Genomic DNA, 21,386 nt, shown 5'->3' on the forward strand with positions numbered 1-21,386 from the left:
GAAAGACATGGAAAAAAGAAAGACAGACAGTAACTGCCCTGAAGGAGCTTACAATCTAACAATGGAAGATAACACACAAAAAAAGGCAGGAAAAGTGAGACAGAGGGGAAGACCTGGGGTACCTAATTTAATGGTATCTTGTTCTGTATAGTTGAAATCAATAAGAACAGCAGATGTAGAGCGGAATGAGCCAAAAAATCCAGTTTCTACCTTCTATAAAGGAAGGCATTGGGAAGAGTTTGGTATTCTGCCTCTCAGTCGTCCAACTGAGGGAGGTGGTGATTAAGTAGAACATATGTGTCTTCACAGCAAACACATTAATTGTCCTTGTATCTCAAGGGCTTATTACAGTTCCTTGAAGATGGTAAGCTCTTAATAAATGTTTGCTAAATTGAACTGAATTTATGCATTTAGTGTAAAAATGGAAGAGATAATACCATCTTAGAGACTGTCAGAGCTGAAAGGAGACCGGGGGTTATCCAACCAACTATTTTATTATATGAAATAGAAAACAATCCCAGAGAGGGAAAGTGACTCCCTTGAGGATCATTCTGCAAATTAGTTTCAGAAACTGAGGCAGACAGGCTAAGTGACTTGCTTTAGGACCACGCAGCTAGAAAAGTGTCTGAGGTTGGATTTGGATTCAGGGTTCCCTGACTCCAGCCAATGTGCCACCTAGCTGCCTCACAGTTTCAGTACTGAAAGACCCTATTAGAAGCCAAGCCCTTTATTTCACATGCGAGTAAACTGAAGTTCACAGAGGTCAAATGACTTATCCAAGATTAGACAGTAATCAGATCTTTAACTCAGGTTCTGATGCTGCCCAGTTCAGTACTTTCCCCACTACAACAGGCTTCTTTTTCTGACAACAGGAAGAGGACTCATCTCCTGAGTTCAGGCCAAGGCCAGCTCTTCTGCATGGTGATTCCAAGAAATTTGAGATGCTCTAGAAGAGAGCAGCTTCACTCCATTCCCATAAATAATAGATCTTCAGGAGATGGGAATTCTGGTCCTCTTGCCATTCATCCATCCTTTCATTCTCCTCAGGCCTTAACCCATCCCTTTCTGCACCTCCACCCATAAGGGCTTGGCTGGGGGAATCTGGTAAAGACAGCAAGGGGGTCATTCATAGGTAGAGTTGGTCCAAGGGAATAAAATTCTTGGAAAGAGGCAAATGACTCACAGGTGTTACACACATTCACTCATCAGCCTTTGCTGTTACTATTGGTATAGATTAAGACTATATAGGCAGGGGAAGCTAGGTGGTGCAGTGGATAGAGCACCGGCCCTGGAGTCAGGAGTACCTGAGTTCAAATCTGACCTCAGACACTTAACACTTACTAGCTGTGTGACCCTGGACAAGTCACTTAACCCCAATTGCCTCACTAAAAAAAATAAAAAGACTATATAGGCAATTATTTTTTAGACCCAAGATAGGACTCTTTGGTAGGTTTAACATTTTCCACAGCCTCTATCCCCCAAATCCTGCCTCAACTCTACCCACTGCTGCCCTGCATCTATGCTGATGGGGAATAGGAAGTAGAGGGCAAGAAAGCCTCCCCCTTTCTTCTTATTTACTTCTTGCTTTATTTATTTATTTGTTCATTCATTCATTTATTCATTCATTCAATCATTTATTTTTTATTTATTTATGTATTCATTTATTCATTCATCTATCTATCCATCTAAATATTATCTAAATATCCATATATTTATTTAGAATTTCCCCCATTACATGTAAAAAAACAAAATTTTTTCATATTGATTTTTTAAAACTTTAAGAGTACTACTTTGTTGGTTTGTTTTTGCAGAGTGATGAAGGTTAAGTGACTTGCCCAGGGTTACACAGCTAGTGTCTGAGGCCAGATTTTAACTCAGGTCCTCTTGAATCCAGGGCCAGTGCTTTATCCACTGTACCTCCTAGCTGCCCGGCCCTCTCTTCTTTCCACCTCCCACCCCCACCTCTGATAAAGTTATCTTGAGTCCTTTGATTACCTTTGGTTTCCTAGCTGGAAATGAAGGCATTGGATTAGTTGGACTGAGGTCTCTTGCAGCTCTAAATCTATGATCCCATGATCCCAAAACACAAATTCTCACCACTAAGAGAGATAGTATTTACACAGGGTAGTAAATCCCTTAACCCCCTAACTGCCAAAGGACAGAAACCTGCCAGACATTATTCCAGTATCACCATTTTCTTCCTCCCCCAAGTCCCCTGCCTCAATGGGACTCTGTCAAGCCTTCAGTATTATGGGCACATACATCATGTATCATGTGATGCTTTCTAAGAGACAAAGGAAGGGAAAAGAAGAGAATAAGCATTTCTATAGTGCCTACCATGTACCAGATACTGTGCTAAGCACTTTTTACCAATATTATCTCATTTGATCTTCACGACAACCCTGGAAGGTAGGTGCTATTGTTATCCCCCATTTTAGAGGAAAATGAGGCAAAGGCAAAGTGACTCATCCAAGGTCACACAACTAGAAAGTAACTGAGACTGGATTTGAACTCAGGTTTTCCCTGACTCCAGTTGCAGAACTCTATCCTCTATGCCACTTGACTGTCTCTAGATGCCAGAATCATGACTTGAGCCCAGGTTTTGCTGACTTGAGTCCTATACCCTATCCATTTCACCATGTTGCCTTGTATTTCTCATAGTCCTGTTGTTGGGATATTCTCTACTCCCATCCATCCCATCCCCTTCCATAGGAGGCCTGTGAAACAGTCATTCAAGGCTTGACCAAGTCCCACTGAGACAATGGGAAGGAGGGGAAAGAGGAAGCAGAGGTACTGATCCAACCCTTGACAGGATTCAGCATGGCGGCCAACAAGAAACAGCCAGAGAGGGAACAGTCAGAAGGACCATCTGGAGCCATGTTGTGAAGGGCTCTCAACACCAAACAGAGGAGCTTGTATTATATCCTAGAGGCAACAGGACACACAAAGCCAAGGTGCCTTTCAGCCACCATGGGAGGGGCAGGGGTGGGAAAGTGATGAGGAGAGAACAGAAGCTACACCTGAGAGCTGCTGGGGTGCATGTGTGTGGTCGGGTGGGATACACTGGCTTGGGAATTCAGAGGGTGGAAATGGAAACTTACTGGAATTCTTGAGCATTGCACCATTCTGGAGCCCGTGGATCAGGGCTGGCCAGCCAGCTGCCTTCCAAATTCCTTCCTCCTCTTTGTACCACATGCTAAGCTGGAGCCTTGGTCTCAGCATCTCTGCTGTAGATGCCAGTGATTTGTAAGGAGGTGCCCATATGGTGGGGGAGGGGAAAACTCAGCTGGGAACTGCTCATCCCCAACCAAAATCATTAGCTTAATTTTCCATATTCATAGGCTGGTTTATCTATAGACAAAGACATGGTCTGGAATAATGGTATAAGCAGTGAAATTGGAGTTAGGAAACCTAAGCTGAGCTCTTAGCTTCGTTGTTTACCCAGCCTTGGTTGAGGGGAAAGAATCTAGAGGCAAAGGACCAGGGTTCAAATCTTGCCTCTGATTTTTTGCCTGTGTGACCTGGGACAAGTTATTTCACTCCGCTAGTCCTCAGTTTCCCTGTCTATAAAATGAGAGGGTTGAACTAGAAGTCCCTTCCACCTCAAATCTCTGATGGCTTCTAAGCTCTCGTGATGGGTGTGTCAGGAAGGAAAATTTCTCATCCATTTCAACAATCAGCAAGGGATAGTGATAGGGACTGTCCCAGTGATTTCATTGGTATAAGGAACACTCGGGAACTCCAGTATAGGTAGGCACCTTTTCTGCATTGGAGAGTCTTAGATTTTGCCTAAAGCTCTAAGGGTTTAATTAATTTGCCTAGGGTTACAGGACTAGTATGTCAGTCAATAACCACCCAAGTGCTTACTATGTATCAGGCACTGTGCTAAATCATGGAGATACAAATAAAGGCAAAAAATTACAGTTCCTGCCTTCTAATGAGAAAACAACATGAAATTACTATGTATATCTAAATACAGTATACTTGTAAAGTAATCTTACTGGGTCCTGGAAAGGCATTCTGCAGAAGGCAGGATTTGGGTTGAGTCTTGAGGAAAACCAGGAGGTGGAAGTGAAGAGAGGGACCATTCCAAGAATGGAGGAGACTCAGTGCAAAGGCCTGGGGGCTGGAGATGGAGGGATATCAGGTAAGCAAGTGTAGTTGGACAGTACAGTTCATGGAGGAAAGTAAAGTATAAGCAGGCTGGACCTGAACCCAGCTCTTCCTGGCTACAAAGCCAACTGTCAGTTCCCTGCAATAACAGCTTCTTAATCAATCAACAAGCAATTATTCTAAAAAAACAAAAACAAAACAAAAAGGGGCAGCTAGGTGGCGCAGTGGATAGAACACGGGCCCTAGAGTCAGGAGTACCTGATTTCAAATCCGGCCTCAGACACTTAACACTTACTAGCTGTGTGACCCTGGCCAAGTCACTTAACCCCAATTGCCTCACAAAAACCAAAACAAAACAAAACAAAAAAACAAGCAATTATTAATTACCCATTATGCACTAGTGATATAAAAACAAAAATGACATTATTCTTGCCCTGAGGAAGCTTACACTCTATCTGAAGAACCAACATAAACATGTATATACATATTAGGATAAGGGCTAGCTTCTGATTTCATTAGTATAGGCAAAACATTCTATCAATACAATCTTTGGGGCCAGCTCTCTATCCACTATGCATCACTGCCTCTCATATACAAAAGTAGTCGGGAAAGGAGAAGCAGGAGACTAAAGGCTGAGACATCATTGAAAAACCCCCAAGGCAGAAAACTGCAGAGAACTTATGGGAGTCAGGGGTTTAGGGGCAAGGAGGCACACAGGTAGAGTACCTAGTTTCCTGAGCTTCTACCCTGGCTCCTAATTATCTATTTTTCCTCCTTGAGGGGTAAGAACAGGACATCCAGATGGTGCAGGAGATGGAGTGCCTAGCCTGGAGTAAGGAAGACTTGAGTTCAAATCCAACCTCAGACACTTACTAGCTGGGTGACCCATGGCAAATCACTTATCCCCATTTATCTCAGTTTCTTCATTTGTAAAATGAGCTAGAGAAGGAAACGGCAAACCAATACAATATCTTTGCCAAGAAAACCCCACATGGGGTCATGAAGAGTTGGACACAACCGAAAAATGACTGAACATCCTGAAAGGGATGAGAAAGGCCATTTGAGTTCCCAGATCAATCAGACCTACACTGGTCACTTCTCCACTAACTGACTGAGCTTGAGTCCCCCCTGGCTGTCAGACCTGGCTTGGTAAAGTCACCCTGTAATTTAAAAAGAAAGGAAAGAACTGAAGTCTCTCTCTCCCACAATATTCCATCTTTTTTACTTTTCCATTCAATTGGCTCTCAGGCCCGGGGCCCAGAAGAGTGTGACTCAGAGACAGGGGAGACTTAATCAAGAAACCAAGATTTTGATAATCCAAAAGGATGACCACAGGGGAGGGACCCCTTTGTGGGATGGTTTCAATTTAATTTAATCAATATCTGTCATCATCACTATCACCACCACCATCATTATTATCATCGTCGCCGTCATCATCATCTTCCTTAATTCATAACAAAGACAGTACATTATAGTAGATAGAGAACCAGGCTCAGAATCAGGGAGATCTGGATTTTAATCTTGCCTCTGACACATACACTTTCTGTGAAATTCAGGTCAAATTAATTTCTCAATGTCCAAGGTAACTTTCTAAGGAAGGAAATGAGCATTTATTAAGTGCTTACTATGTGCCAGGCACTGTGATAAGCACTTATTCTCCTTTGATCCTTACAACAACCCTGGGAGGCAGGTGCAATTATTGTCCTCATTTTACACATGGGGAAACTGAGGCAAATAGACATTAAGTGACTTGCCTAGGGTCACACAACTAGTAAGGTGTCTGAGACCAGGTTTGACATCTCTATGGATAGATTTCAAGGGGTTCACAAACTAGAATAGGAAAAAAAATCCATCTTAATTTCAATATCACTGATTTCCTTTAGAATCTGATGTACTTCATTATATGCATTTAAAAATATCATTCTGAGGAGGGTACACCAGACTGACAGAGCAGTCCTTGATACAAAAATGGTTCAGAATATCTGCTCTAAGACAATAAATTACAGTTCAATTGCATTGGTTGCGGAAGGTAGTTTCCTCGTTAGAAATTGCCTACACAACTGAGATCATAGATCTAGACCAAAAAATAATAACTGACATGTTGGCAAAACAGATACTTCCTAGCTGTGTGACCCTGGACAAATCACTGAACTTAATTCCCTCATCTGTAAAACTGGGTATCTTAATAGCACCTACCTTTCAAGGTTGTTGTGAGAATCAAATGAGAAAATAATTGTAAAGTACTTAGCACAGATGTTTAATAAATGCTTATTCCCTCTCCGCATCTTCAGTTTCTTCATCTCTAAAAATGAGACTTGGAGGCAGCTAGGTGGCACAGTGGATAGACTACTGGCCCTGGAGTCTGGAGGACCTGAGTTCAAATCCAGCCTCAGACACTTAATACTTACTAGCTGTGTGACCCTGGGCAAGTCACTTAACCCCAATTGCCTCACTAAAAATAAATTAATAAATGAATGAATAAATAAATAAACAAACAAACAAACAAATAAACAAATAAATAAATGATGAGACTCACTGGCTTCTAAAGTTCCTTCCTGCTCTAAATCTATGATATAGTAAAGGATTTGGAATCAGAGGACCCTGGGGCACTAGGTGGCACAGTGCATAGATAGAGGGCTAGGTCTGGAGACAAGAAGACCTGACTTCAAATCTTCTCTCAGACACTTACTGGCTGTGTGACCCTGGGAAAGTCACCTAACCTCTGTTTGCCTCAGTTTCCTCAACAGTAAAATGGAGATAACAGCATCATCTGCCTTGCAGGATTGTTGTGAAGATCAAAGGAGATAATATTTGTAAAGCACCTGGAACCTTGTGGGCATTATAGAAATTCTAATTCCCTTCCACTCTCCCCTTTTGGTTCAAATTCCAGTTCTTCCACTTACCTGTATGATTTGGGGTAAGTCACTTCTACCTTACAGAGCCTCAGTTTCCTCATCAACAAAATGGAGGTAATAATATGGATTCAGGGATAATAATCCTTTCTCTGCCCATCACCAAGAGTTGTTGAGAGGAAGGAATGAGACATGGCATGTGAAAACAACTTGTCGGCCTTAAGGCACTATTAACAAATGTAGGGCAACACCATTATTAAAGTTTTAAGACCATAGATGTAGGACAGGAAGGAACCTAGGGGTCCAACCCAATTTACAGATACGGAAACCAAGGCTGCCAAAAAGCCAAGTGCCTCACCAAGATCACCCAGGTAGTAAGTAGAAGACAAGTTCTCTAGCCCCCCCAATCCTACTTAACTCCCCCTGTCCCCATGATACCTCCCAGATTGTTCTCCCCACTTTACAGATGGAGAAACTGAGATTTAGAAAGGTAAAGTCATTTGACCAGGGTCTCCCCACTGGCACTAGAGACCAGCTCTCCCAGCTTCTTCTTGGTCTAAGATGCTTCCAGACATCTCTGCTAATGTATCAATCCGCCTCTGCCCAGCCAGCCCTGTCTGGCTGTCGGCTGAATGTTCGAAAGAGTTCATGCTCCCTGGTCCAGGCTGCTCAGCAGCCCTGCAATGCAGCTTTCTTAAATATTGAGTGAGTCTGCTGCCTCCACCAGCTGCCACAGACTGGCGCTTGGGGAATCTTGCTATTGACAAAAGCTTAATGTGATTAATCAGGTAGAAAAGGTGGGGGTGGGGTTTGCAGAACCTTCTCTTTCTCCATCATTACTTCCGCCAGGATAGGATCACTGGAACTGCAGACCATCCCTAGGCCAGCCAGCTTGCCAACCCAGTTTGCATGTCTAGATCACTTTCAAATAAATCAGTGAACTTTAGTGCAAAAAAAACCCAAAAACAAACAACCTCTGACTCTGGAGTCAGAGGCCCTGAGTTCGAATGCCACTTCTGACTCTTACTACCTGTGTGAGTTTAAGCACTACAATCCACCGCTCTGGGCCTCAGTTTCCTTATCTGTAAAAATGAGGGGCTTGGACTAATAGGCCTCTGAAGTCCCGTCCATCTCCAGAACCAGGTCCCATGTTGTGTGTTCCTTGATATGTCTGGGGGGTTAGAAACTTTCAAACTGACTGTGAGGTTGCCTGGCTGTGCAGAATGGGAAGGAACAATGAAGTGGGCATTTCTTAAGTGCCCACTACATTGCTATTAATAATACCAGGCATTTGTATAGCGTTTTAACATTTGCAAAATGATATACACAGATTATCTCACTCACAACAACCCTGGGAGGCAGGTGCTGTTACTATCCTAATTTTACAGTTGGGGAAACTGAGGCAGGCTGAGATTAAGTGACTTGCCCGGGGTATCACAGCTGATACATGTCTGAGGTTGGATTTGTACTAAAGTATTCCTAAGTCCAGGCCCAGCCCTTTATCCACTGAACTGCCTCCTATAAGACCCCGTGCAAGATTCAGAGGATACAAAGACCCTTGAAGAATGAAATCAGCAGAGACCACTTCCATGCTGTACTCACTCACCTACTCCAGGCTAATATTTCTACATGGGTCCTTTGGCTAATGACAAAAAAAAAACATCTATAAGAGAGGGCCCCCTCTTTTTTTTCAGGAGCAACTGTTTGATCCAGTGGATAGAGCACTGAACCTGGACTCAAAAAGACCTGAGTTCAAATCCAGATTAAGATACTTATTACCTGCATGACCCTGGGCAAGTCACTTTTTTTTTTTTTGGTGAGGCAATTGGGGTTAAGTGACTTGCCCAGGGTCACACAGCTAGTAAGTGTCAAGTGTCTGAGGCCAGATTTGAACTCAGGTCCTCGTGACTCCAGGGCTCTATCCACTGCACCACCTAGCTGCCCCTTGGGGGCAGCTTTAACCTCTGTCTGCCTCAGTTTTCCCAACTGTAAAATAAAATGATAACAGCACCTACTTCTCAGGATTGTTGTGAGGATCAAAAGATAATTATTTGTCAAAAGCATTTAGCATAGTGCCTGGCACATAGTAGGCAACCTATAAATGCTTATTCCCTTCTCCTTTCCCTTTGTTTTCCAGTCTCTTCCTCCCCAAATGTGCAGGAGTTATGTGGGCAGGGCTGATTATTAATTAATTCAGGCCATTCACTGGCATGTCAAATACTGAAGCTGAAATTTAAATACTTTGACTACATAATGAGAAGACAGGACTCAGTAGGAAAGACCCTGATGTTGGGCAAGATTGAGGGCAAAAAGAGAAAGGGACAGCAGAGGAGGAAATGGATAAATAGAATCATGGAAACAATGAACACGAACTTGGACAGACTTTGAGAGGGAGTGGAGGAAAGAAGGGCCTGGTGTGCTGTGGTTCATGGGGTCACCATGAGTCAGACGTGAATGCAATTAGACAAAACCAGCAACAACAATGCCCTCCCAGGTGAAATTTGAGAGCAGATCCAATAGACCAGTGGTGTGTCAACAGGCAGAAGGTTAGCTGCAGTCAGCTTTAGATAAGCATGGGATGGGGTCCAGGGGACCCTTTGGCAATTTGGTGGAGCCAACAGACCCTTTCTCAGAATAGGTTTTTAAATGCCTAAATAAAGTTCATGGTATTACAAAGGAAAACAATTATATTAAAATATAGTTATAAAAATATTAAAAGAAAAAACAAGGGGGCAGCTAGGTGGCGCTGCAGTGGATAAAGCACCGGCCCGGGATTCAGGAGGACCTATGTTCCAATCCAGCCTCAGACACTAGACACTTACTAGCTATGTGACCCTGGGCAAGTCACTTAATTCTCATTGCCCCACCCCCCCCAAAAAAAGAAAAAGAAAAAACAAGAACCCCTTGCTCTAGTCCAAGAGAAGGGGTGGGGGAGAGATGATTGCTATTGGGTCATTACTTATATCTCTATGGAGAAGGCTTCAACTTTTCTGAACAACAGCCTGCTTTAGTTCCTCCCATACAATAACCTTCCTGGACACTGGACCATCCCAAGGACTGATTGCACAAAATGGAGAGAGGATTAGGAATGCAGAGAGAAAACTGACCTCCTGCTTTCTAGGAGAACTGTTCATCTCCTCCCTGGCAGCAGAACTTAGGGGAGCATGTGGAACGTCACTGGGACAAGTCAGTCAGCTTCCCCAGCATCTACTTTAGACACCTCACTTGGAAGAAGCACAGAGCTTCCTGGCTAGATTTTTAAACTTAGTTCCCAGACCAGCAAAGAAGCCATGAGCTCCTCAACTCAGAACGTGTGTGAGTGTGTGTGTGTGTGTGTGTGTGTGTGTGTGTGTCTTTCTTTTACGCACCTGGGACTTTTCACAGCAAGACTGGTAGGGAAAGACCTCACCACTTCCTAATGAGCCTGTGTTTCTTCTTTTGGCCCATTTTAAGGGAAATTAACTTTGTGTAGTCTTGGAGGAAGAGATCATTCATCCACTCCACTGAATAGGGTGACTGTAGAACTGCTGACCTTGGAGGGGCTGAGGAAAGAACAAAACTGATTTTTAAAACCAGCCTCTCCACTCCCTAGCTGTGAGACCTTAGGCAAGTTTTAGGACCAATTCCACAAATATTTATGAAGCACCTACTATGTACAGTGTGCTGTGCTACGTACCATCTAGGGAACAGCTAACAGGACAATTTGACTTGGATAAGGAGTGCCTCGGTGGGGCGGGGTGGGGGTGGGGGCGGATAATATGCAATAAGACTTGAAGGAGAGGCAAGGAACAGATTGTGATGGCCTTTAAATGCCAAACTGAGGATTTTTTATTTTATCTTAGGGGCACTATGGAGCCAATGAAGATTTTTGAGTAAGGGATAATAGTCAGATAGGTGTTTTAGGATTATCAATTTGGGTCTTTGTGTGGAGAATGACTGGGAGAAGGTGAGAGGAAAGAGACTAGGTATTGGGAGACCAGAGCAGTGGCTATTGCAGGAATCCAGATAAGAGGTGGTGAGTCTGAGCTTGGACAGAGACTGTGTGAGGGCAGAAAGGGGGGTTGCACAAAATAAATGAGAAAGACGTGAAAGAGGTGAATAGAATTTTAGAAAAGTTAGATATGATAGACGTCTGGAGAAAATTGAATGGGGATAGAAAGGAATATACCTTTTTGTCAGCGGTACCTGGCACATACTCAAAAATTGACCATGTATTAGGGCACAAAAACCTCACAGTCAAATGTAGAAAGGCAGAAATAGTAAATGCATTCTTCTCAGATCATGATGCAACAAAAATTACACATAATAAAGAGCCATGGAAAGACGCACTGAAAGTTAATTGGAAATTAAATAATCTCATCCTAAAGAATGAGTGGGTCAAACAACAAATCATAGAAACCAGCTATAACTTCATCCAAGAGAATGACAACGATGAGACAAAAACCTATGGGATGCAGACAAAGCAGTTCTTAGAGGAAATTGTATATCTCCAAATGCTTACATGAATAAAATAGAGAAAGACAAGATCAAAGAATTGGGCATGCAACTAAAAAAGCTAGAAAAAGAACAAATTAGAAAGGGGAGTGGCTGGAAAATCCATGGAGCAAGTCATTTCCCCCAAAGAGGGAAGAGCAAAGAATGAATGGAGGAAGGATTGGAAGCACTGAGGAAAAAAATAGCCTCCCGATTTCTAGAAGTTGATTCAATTCACATCTTTTGGGGGGGGCGGGGCAATGAGGGTTAAGTGACTTGCCCTGGGTCACACAGCAAGTAAGTATCAAGCATCTGAGGCTGGATTTGAATTCGGGTCCTCCTGAATCCAGTGCCGGTGCTGTATCCACTGCATCACCTAACTGCTCACATCTTAAAGGTGATTCTGGTTAGAGTGCATTTTACATCTGGGAAACTGAGACCAAGGGAAAGGAGGAAGCCATTATAGTTCTGACTTTCAATGATCCAAAAATCCTTCTAGTTCCCTACTCCTGCCCTCTCCCAGCTCTGACATTTCCTGTTCTGAGGTCCTTCCCAGCCCTGAAATTCTATGTTCTAAGGGCCATCCCAGTGACATTCCCTGTTCTAAGCCCCCTCCCAGGTCTGACATTATCTATTCTAAAGCTCCTCTTAGCTCTGACATTCTGTGTTCTAAGGTCCTTCCCAATTGTGACACCCAACACTTCCTCCAGTTCTGACATTCTGTGTTCTATCGACCTTCCCAAATTTTAGATTCTGTGTTCTAAGGCTCCTCCCAGCTTCCTAGAGTAATAATAACCAGCCACATGAAATCACTCTGGGGATAACAGGCTCCCTTCCCTCATCTACTGCCAAGGCAGCCTCAGGCAGCCTTGGAGCCCAGCTCAGTTTGCTGCTCCCCTGGGGACCTGGTCCTCCCTGGTGCTCCAGGCCCCTCAGATTCTGCTGCTGAGCACAGGCAACTCTGTCGTCTTATTCTCCCACCCCTGTCCTCTCCATTTGTTGTGAGCCAATTGAAATCTTTTACTCCATGTGTGGTGACAATGCCTAGGGACAGAGGGGATTAAGTCCAGCTCTGGAGGCAGAATTTAACAAAGAGCCAACCCCCTGATCAAACACTGGGGGCTCCTTCTTGAGGAGTGAGAGAATTAATCATGGTAAGTGGGAGAGGAGAAACATGTTACATACATACACATGTACATAAACATATGTATATATACATGTAAATCACAGTAACACTTTTTAAAATTATTTTATGGAAAATAGACACTGAATGTTGTGAAATTGCCATGACCAAATTTGGCCCCGAAGCATAGAAACAAACAGTCACTTCCTTTCTTTTTCTATTTTTGTTTGGTAGAGGGGGCCAACCCTATGTATGACTTGGTTCAGGGGTTGGTTAGTTTTGGTGAACTGGGTTTTTTTCTCTTTTTTATTCTTTGCTTTAAAAAATGACTTTCAGGGAAGGGAAGGGGCATGCTGGAAAACAAAGGTGATGTGAAAACAGCACAGACCAATAAAAGTTTAAAAAATAACAAAGAACTTTAAGATCAGAATTGGGGGCGGAGGAGACCTTAGAGGTCAAAAATAAAAAAGTTAGGGCAGACCTTAAGGGTTATCTAATTCAACTCCCTCATTTTACAGATAAGAGGCCCAGAGAGGGTAAGGGACTTGTCCAAGATCACATGGTGATTAAGGGGAAGAACCGGGATTCAAGCCCAAGTCAGATGATTCAAAATTCAGCTGCTTCTCATCTATTCCAACCCCTTCCTTTTACAGAGGAGGAAACTGAGACCTAGAGGTAACTTTCTCAAAAATATAAAGAAATAAATGGGGGAAGCTAGGTGGTGCTGCAGTGGATAAAGCACCGGCCTTGGATTCAGGAGGACCTGAGTTCAAATCCAGCCTCAGACACTTGACACTTACTAGCTGTGTAACCCTGGGCAAGTCACTTAACTCTCATTGTCCTGCAAAATAAATAAATAAATAAATGACCAAGCTGGAATTCAAGCCCACATTCTGACTCCAGAGCCAATGGCACCTTTCCCATAGGTGGAAACTCCATGCACTGATGCTCATCAATGTCTCTTCTTTGATTTAACTTCTCAGGGCCCCAGGGATCTCTCTCAAGACCAGAAGTGACTTATCCATGGTTATGCAGTGAGTATATCCTGCTGGCAGAACTTGAACTTAGATCTTCCTGTCTGCAGAGACAGCATTTTATCTCTACACCAGGCTGTAGATGAAAACAACAACAGAGGCTCAGAGACATGCAGTGATTTATGTCACACAGCTAGTAAATGTCAGACTCCAGGACTTAACTGTATCCACATGCAATTTAGAGATATTGACACTGATGTTGCTGTCTACAAGATAAAAAGGGAGAGGGGCAGATAGGTGGATAGAGCACTGGCCCTGGAGTCAGGAGGACCTGAGTTCAAATCCAGCCTCAGACACTTGACACTTACTAGTTGTGTGACCCTGAGCAAGTCACTTAACCCTCATTGCCCTGCCCCCCCCCAAAAGCATGTTGACCAAATGACACCTGTATGCTTTTCCCACCTCTTTGAACTGTCTGAGATATAGTGGAATCCACATCCTGGTCAGTGGAGAGTCAGTGGGGTAGAGGTAGGAGAGCCAACCTCGGACAAAAACAAAACCTCACAAGCCAATAAAATAAAACCAAAAACACAGATAGGAAAAAGGTCATAGAGGTCTGGAATGAACACGGGATTTTTTGTGATGGTTCTGTTAAAGCTGATGTGCAAAGTATAAATTGGAAATAGCTTTGAAATATAAAGCTTTGTGTAAATTCATGCTTTTAATTTGTTTTTGTTGATTACACTCAGGTTTAGAATTTTTTAAAAGTATAGGAAAAAATGTCACGGGCCTTTCCTTCCAGAAGACTGTGAGTAAGCCTGCCAAGGGATGACCGAGGGTTCATTGCAGTCCATTGAGGTAAATGCAGTAGGGCAGGGCTGTGGTTACAGCTGGGAACAAATCTCCTTCCTGGAATTCAAATCTCTATCCTGGTTCTCCCCTCATTCGTCACCGTATTTTCCTCTGGATGGCCTCTCTCTATTCCCTGCCCACCGGAGCTGGTCATTGGTCCAGTAGAAGACAACACAGTCGCCTACAGCTTTATACCAACCCTGTCAGTGTCGGCCACACAGCTCAGCGCCCATGGAATGGACTTGGCCAAGAGGAGAGTGCCCTTAAAACAACATAACAGAAAGAGAAATCAGGGGCCTAGGTTCAAGTCCAAGCCCTGGCTTTGATCCTTATTAACAATACAAAGGCAAATCACTTTACTTCTCCAAACCTCAGTTTCCCCATCTATGAAATGGGGAGAAAAGTATTTTTAGGGTAGTACAAATAGCATAACGTGACCTCACAAGACTGTTGGATTCCAGAAAACAAAGCTGTTCTCAGCTCTAACCACAGCCCTATTCTAGCCCTGCATTTGCCTCAAGGGATTGCCATGAACTCTCAGTCATCTCTTGGCAGGTGTTGTTGTTGTTGAAGATGGTGATGACAACAATGTCGATGACTTGGTAGCATAGTAGATAGAGTAGCAGGCCTGGAGTCAGGAACACCTGAGCTCAAATCTGACCTCAGACACTTAATAGCTGTGTGACCCTGGACAAGTCATTTACTCCTGTTTGCCTCAGTTTCCTCATCTGTAAAATGAGCCAGAGAAGGAAATAGCAAACCATTTCAGTATCTTTGCCCCAAAAAGGGATCAGAAAGAGTCAAACATGACTAAAAAACAACTAAACAACAACAATTCTGTCTTCTCTTGGCAGGTTTACTCAGAGTTTTCTGGAAAGGAAGACCAATGACTTCGTAAAATTTAAGGAGCAATAGTCATATAAAATGTTATTAAAAATATCCACTTTCAGGGAGCTAGGTGGCATAATGGATAAAGCACCAGCCCTGGATTCAGGAGGACCTGAGTTCAAATCCGGCCTCAGACACTTGACACTTACTAGCTGTGTGACTCTGGGCAAGTCATTTAACCCTCATTGCCCTGGAAAAAAAAAAAACAACAAACAAACAAACAAAAAAGAAAATATCCACTTTCTCTGGGCATGGTGGTGTACACCTTCCATCCCTGCTACCATGAAGACCAAGGTTGGCGGTCACCTGAGTTCAGGAGTTCTGAGATTTGGTGGGCTACACACACCAGGTGTCTGAACTAAGTCTGGAACCATTAGGATGAGCCCTACACTGCCTAAAGGGGGGGGGGGGAAACCAGCACAGGTTGGAAAAGAAGAGAAGAAAGGAGAAAAGGAAGGTGAGAAGGAGTGGGAAAGGAAGAAAGAAATGGAAAGGAAGGGAGGGGAGGAAGGAAAGAAGAAAAAATGGAAGGGAGGAGGGAAGGGAGTGAAGAAGGGAGGAAGAAAAGGAAGGAAAAAGAAAGAAGGGGAGGGAGGAAAGAAGGAACAAATGATAGAAAGAAAGACTTTAAAATGCAATTAAGTAACTTCAGTCACCTCTACATTTCTCCAGTGTCTCTCTCTCAGGGGCACAAAGTTCAATTTGATTCAGTTCATTTCCATTTAAGTGCCTATTAAAACCAGTGAGAATCTTAGAGAAGAGATAATGAAACCTATCTCCTTCCTCTTGGCAGAGAGGTGGGGACGACTAGGACAGCTTGTTGTGTACATTGTCAGAAAAGGTTTTTCTGCCAGATGTTCTTGCTTGCTTATCTGTCTGTCACAAAGGAAAGGTCGATGGGGGGAGGAAGGGGAGGAGAGTGGAAAAGAGAAAAGAATAAGCATTTTTATAGCACCTACTATGTGCTAGGTGCTCTGCTATGCACTTAACAAATATCTCATTTGATCCTATTTGAGTGGGGAAAGACTGGGTAAAGTTAAAAGACAGAAATAAAATGCCAGTTTTTCAATTCCTTCTGTGGGGCAGACATTGCCCTGGGGACCCAGAGACCACAGAATAAGTCTTTGTCTTCAAGGACTTTCCAAAAAATCCACACTGAGCATTCCTAGATTCAAGAATACTAGTGCCTAATCTGGCTATTAGTCAAGAGGCCATGTACTTTATGGCTGAGTTTATTTTTAGCTGGCATGACAAAAATAAAAGGGCCCTTCATCATCAGCATCAAGGTCCCAGCTCAGCACCTCGGCCAAGATATCCAAGCATCCTTTGCTACGAACCACTAACCTTTGGCTCTTGGAAGAGGATCTGGCTGGCTGTGAGCCTGCAATAGCAAGAGATTCCTCCCTGTCTCCACCTTTGCTGCCTAAGAGGGGGGTTGCGGGGCAGAATCTCTGGGACTCGAATTCCTGGAAAACAGATGAACTTAGCATCGACTCTTGCTGGAAAATAGAACTAACCTGACATCTCGCTCTCTCTAATGGGCTGGGTTTCTAGGAAGGATGGCCCTGTTCAACTGGCATTTCTCCTCATCTTGTTTTGAAATGCTGATGCCTCCATTCCTAATACAAACCTCTCACCAAAGTGCCACAGATGCTGCAGGAGACCTTCGTTTCATCCTTTCAGTTTGTAGAGGACAAAACCGAGTCCCATAGATGTGAAATGTCTTGTCCGTGATCACGAAGTGGCAAAGCTAAGATTCAAACCCAGGTCTTCCAGCCACAAATCCATTGTTCTTTCTACTATATCCTGCTGCCTCTACGTCTCATGGGACACTCTCTGACTTCTACATTTACAGCATCGCTGGCCCCCATAGAGCTCTCAAAGCTAATGTTGCCCTTTGCCCATAAAAAATAAATGTTAGGATGTACTTACTGGGTTAAGTGCACAGTAGTGGGGGTGGGATTGTACTCAGCCATCCATACTCTTATTCAGGCCCCCTTGTGACCAATGACATGAATTCCTGAACAACTGGCTGGAACTTCTGGTCTTGTCAAGTTTCTAGACTACAAGCAAATGAGCCTTCTTACAGCTCCTCATATAGGATGTTCCACCTCCTCTATAGAGTGCCTTTGAACTGAGTGCATGGAATGCATCCCCCTCTGCTTTTTATACCCTTAAAGACTCAGCTTAAACATTATACATAATTTTTTCTGGCCAGATTCAACAGTCAGGAAAGAGCCCAGTCATAACCTTTTGGTGAGAGAGGATTTTCTCTCCTCCTGCTCCCCATTCCCACCATCGGTCATGGTATGTGGAAACAGAAGAAGGCAGCTAGGGGCACAGTGAATAGGACTCTGGAAATGGAATCAAGAAGACCTGAGTTTCAATGCAGCCTCAGATACCTACTATCTGTGTGACCTTGGACAAGTCACCTGTGTTTGCTTCAGCTCTTCAACTGTAAAATGGAAACACTAGCACATACCTTGCAGGGTTGTTGTGAAGACCTAATGAGATAATGTTTGTAAAGTGTGGAGTACTTAGCCTGACACCTAGTGGGTACTATATAAATGCTATTATAATCATTATTGTTATTCTTGCTGTTGTTGTTGTTGTTGTTGTTGTTGTTGTTGTTGAAGGTATCTGCTCAGAGGAGGAAATCTCATTCAGCATCTGGAGAGTCAGTTCTTGAGAATTAAAGATACAGTTGGGAGCAGAGAATTGGACTTTCATATGTACATGTTGTCTTTCCTGACCAAATGTAAGCGCCTTAAAGGCAGGGGCAGTTTCATTTTTGTCTTTGCATTCCCAGAATCTAGCACTGTGTTTGATACATGGTGGGACTCAATCAATGTCCTAGAGTTCGATCGAAGCCAGGACTGTGATCACATTCATAACAATAGTGGAATAATAATTATATAATAATAACAACAACACAGTGCTTTAAGTTTGCAAAATGCTTTAAATCCATTGTTTCTTTTTCTGTTTTTGTTTTTGCAGGGCACTGAGGATTAAGTGACTTGCCCAGGGTCCCACAGCTAGTAAGTGTCAAGTGTCTGAGGGCGGATTTGAACTCAGGTCCTTCTTAATCCAGAGCCAGTGCTTTATCCACTGCGCCACCTAGCTGCCCCCAAATCTATTGTTTCTTATGAGTTTCAGCTATTACTGTTTCTTGTGAGTATTCAAGTATTACTGGGAGACAGGTATGACAGAAATTATCCCTATTTACAACTGAAAAAGCTGAGGCTCAGAGAACTGAACTGACTTTTGATTCAGAACCATGAGATGACCTTAATAATCATCTAATCTAACTTTTTCATCTTTCATGTGGGGAAACTGAGGCCCAGTAGAGTCAAGAGACTTGTCCAAGGTTTTGTGTTTGCCTTTCTTTGTATTCCCAATTCTTAGCACAGTGCCACAGTAAGGTATTAATAAATGTTTCTTGACTGACAACTGACCCAGTGAGTAAATATAAGAGCCAGGATTTGAACCTGGCATTCCAACCATAACCTGCCCTGTGCCACTTACTGGAATCTAGACAACAGTCTATGCCAAGTCAACAAGCATTAATTAAGTACCTACTGTGTGCTCAGCACTGTGCTAAGTTCTGGAGATAACTAGAAGGGCAAAAGTCAGTCCCTGCCCTCAAGGAGATTACAATTTAATGAAGCAGACCACAAGCAAAACAATTATGTACAAACCAGATATATACAGGATAACTAGGAGATAATCAACAGTAAGAAGATAGTAGCATTAAGGAGGATCAGGAAATATTTTCTGCAGAAGGCAGGATTTTAGTGGGGACTATGTCACAAGGAAACCCTTCATTCCCAAAGAATCGTGGAATCCAAAGTTGTGAGATGATCTCCAGGAGATATGGTGTCCATTTGCCAGTCTCTGGGCTCACTGAACTCACGCTAGGTTTGGAAAGGTCTCCAAAATCTCTGGGGATCAAGGGGGTTTGGGGATGAGGAAAAAAACAATCCAAAAACTGCTTACTCTCATCTTCAAAGCTCTTTGTCTCAGGGACTCGTGAGTACCTTCTCCCATAGATCATTTTTATGTTTGAATATATGTGAAATTACAAGGGGTTGTCTTTGTGTGTGTTTGAGAGGGGGGGAAGGAGAGAGAGAAAGAGAGAAGAGAGAGGGGGAAGGGGGAAGAGGAGAGAGGGAGAGAGAAAGAAGGAGAGAGAGGGGGAGAGAGGGGGGGAGGGAGAGAGAGAGAGAGAGAGAGAGAGAGAGAGAGAGAGAGAGAGAGAGAGAGAGAGAGAGAGAGAGAGAGAGAAATATCAAGCTGCCTTTGGACATGATCTTTTGTCAAAAACCTGAATAAACTTTCCGAAATCCCTCCCCTCCCCCTCCCCCTTTCTGAACCCGCAGACTCTGCCAGGGACCCAGGTGCTGGTATTCAAATGTCCTCAAATAACACTGCACAAATCAAAAGCTGTTTTCATTCACAAGATGCCTGTCACTATGCAGGTTCCTTTTCATTAAGTGAGGGGGGGGGTTGGTATCTGAATTATCCCGTATGGAGGATTATGTCAGAGAGATGTGATGAGCTTCCCCCCAAAATAAATCCTTCCCAAACCTATCACTGTGGGGCTGTCAGATGAGTTTCCTCCTGTGGATTAATTGTAGGGAAGGGGAGAAAAAATAAAAAAGCCAGCCCAGCTCCAGAGTTACCTCTGTCTGATTGCTCAGCCTTCAGTTGTTGGCAAAGCCCCAGTATGCTGTAATCCAAGCAGCCCTTCTATCACTCAGTCTAATACAGCAATACAATTACTTATCAGAGGCCATCCTGCCACTGCAGATGGCTGGCTGCTCTCCGCACCACACCGATATGTGGCCGAATTCTCCCAGGCACCTGCTCAGCATGGTGAGCTGGGGAAATTGGAACAGGACCTGGGGGGGAGATGGGACTACAGGACTCTCCCTCAATGGCTGTGGGGCTTGGATAAGGAACATAGAGCATAGAGTGTTGGAACAGTGAGAGCCTTTAAAGCAGAGAATTTGAGCGGTGGGAGGGACCTTAGAACAGAGAATGTCAGAACTGGGAAGAACCTTAAAACACAAAATGTCAAATCTGGGAGAGGCCTTAGAACATGGAATGTCAGAGCTGGGAGGGGCCTTAGAACAGAGAATGTCAGATCTGGGAAATACCTTGGAACACAAAATGTCAAAGCTGGGAGGGCCCTTAGAACAGGGAATGTCAGAACTAGGAAGGACCTGAGAATACGGAACCCCTCTCATTTTATAAAAATGGACTTTCTTCTGTTGAAGAGGAAAGTCAGGCCTGGAGTGGTTAAATTACTTGCCCACACTGACAGTAAATACCAGAAATCCAACACTCTTTCTCCTACACAGTCTCTTCCATGACAGAAGAGACTGTGTCTTATCGACACTGTATTTCCACCTTCCACACATAGCACAGTGTTCTGCATATAGCAAGCACCCAATAAACATTTATAGAATCAAATTTCCCGAGTTCACATGGCTGCTAAGTTGCAGACATTATTAATCCCCAGAGAGCAGGTCTCCTAACCTTCCCCTTTCCCATGCTCTTTACAAAAGGTTACAAAGATTGCTACCATGTTTTTCATTGGCTATAACTGCCTTTGATCCTTCTATGATTGATTCTGAGATGAATCGATCGATCAATCAATTGATTGATTGGATTGTTTCAGGTAAAGTCCTACTTCAGGACACAGACATGTATTATACAACAATAGTAATTATAGCTAACATTTATATGGTACTTTTAGGCTTGCAAAGAACTCACAATAACTCCATGAGGGGATTAATCCAAGTATTATTATTGCCATTTTGTGGAGGTTGAGACAGGTCCAGAGAAAGGAATTTGATTTGTTGTACACCGCTAAACTGGGAATCGAACTCAGATCTTTTGTCTCCAAATCCAAAAATCTTTCCACCCGCCCATGTTTCCTCTCAACAGAATCCGATATGATGTTATTGTTATTCATCATCATTATTATTACTTTATTTCTGTAACTCAAATGAATCTGGTATAATTCCACTGGCACTCAGCCAAGTACATTATGATAACAGTTTGTCATTTTATTTTTAAAATTCAGATAATCTAACATAAAATCAT

At 43.3% G+C, this 21,386-nt stretch overlaps 1 protein-coding gene across 15 annotated transcripts in view; it reads right to left on the reverse strand.

The window, feature by feature from the left end:
• Positions 1 to 21,386, reverse strand: part of RPH3A (rabphilin 3A) — a 344,443-nt gene that overhangs the window by 131,184 nt on the left and 191,873 nt on the right. For 7 of the 15 annotated variants that reach the window (XM_043977132.1, XM_043977136.1, XM_043977137.1 and 4 more), the window contains one exon: positions 13,477 to 13,671. The exons of 6 other annotated variants lie outside the window; for them this stretch is intronic. In XM_043977132.1, the coding sequence (XP_043833067.1) occupies positions 13,477 to 13,514 (38 nt within the window). In that variant the 5' untranslated portion in view covers positions 13,515 to 13,671. Of the gene's footprint in view, positions 1 to 4,001; positions 4,127 to 10,333; positions 10,508 to 13,476; positions 13,672 to 21,386 lie in introns of all 15 variants that reach the window. 2 more of the 15 variants (XM_043977142.1, XM_043977146.1) reach the window with 2 other exon arrangements.

Source organism: Dromiciops gliroides, chromosome 1, assembly GCF_019393635.1.
Source record: "Dromiciops gliroides isolate mDroGli1 chromosome 1, mDroGli1.pri, whole genome shotgun sequence".
NCBI lineage: Eukaryota > Metazoa > Chordata > Mammalia > Microbiotheria > Microbiotheriidae > Dromiciops > Dromiciops gliroides.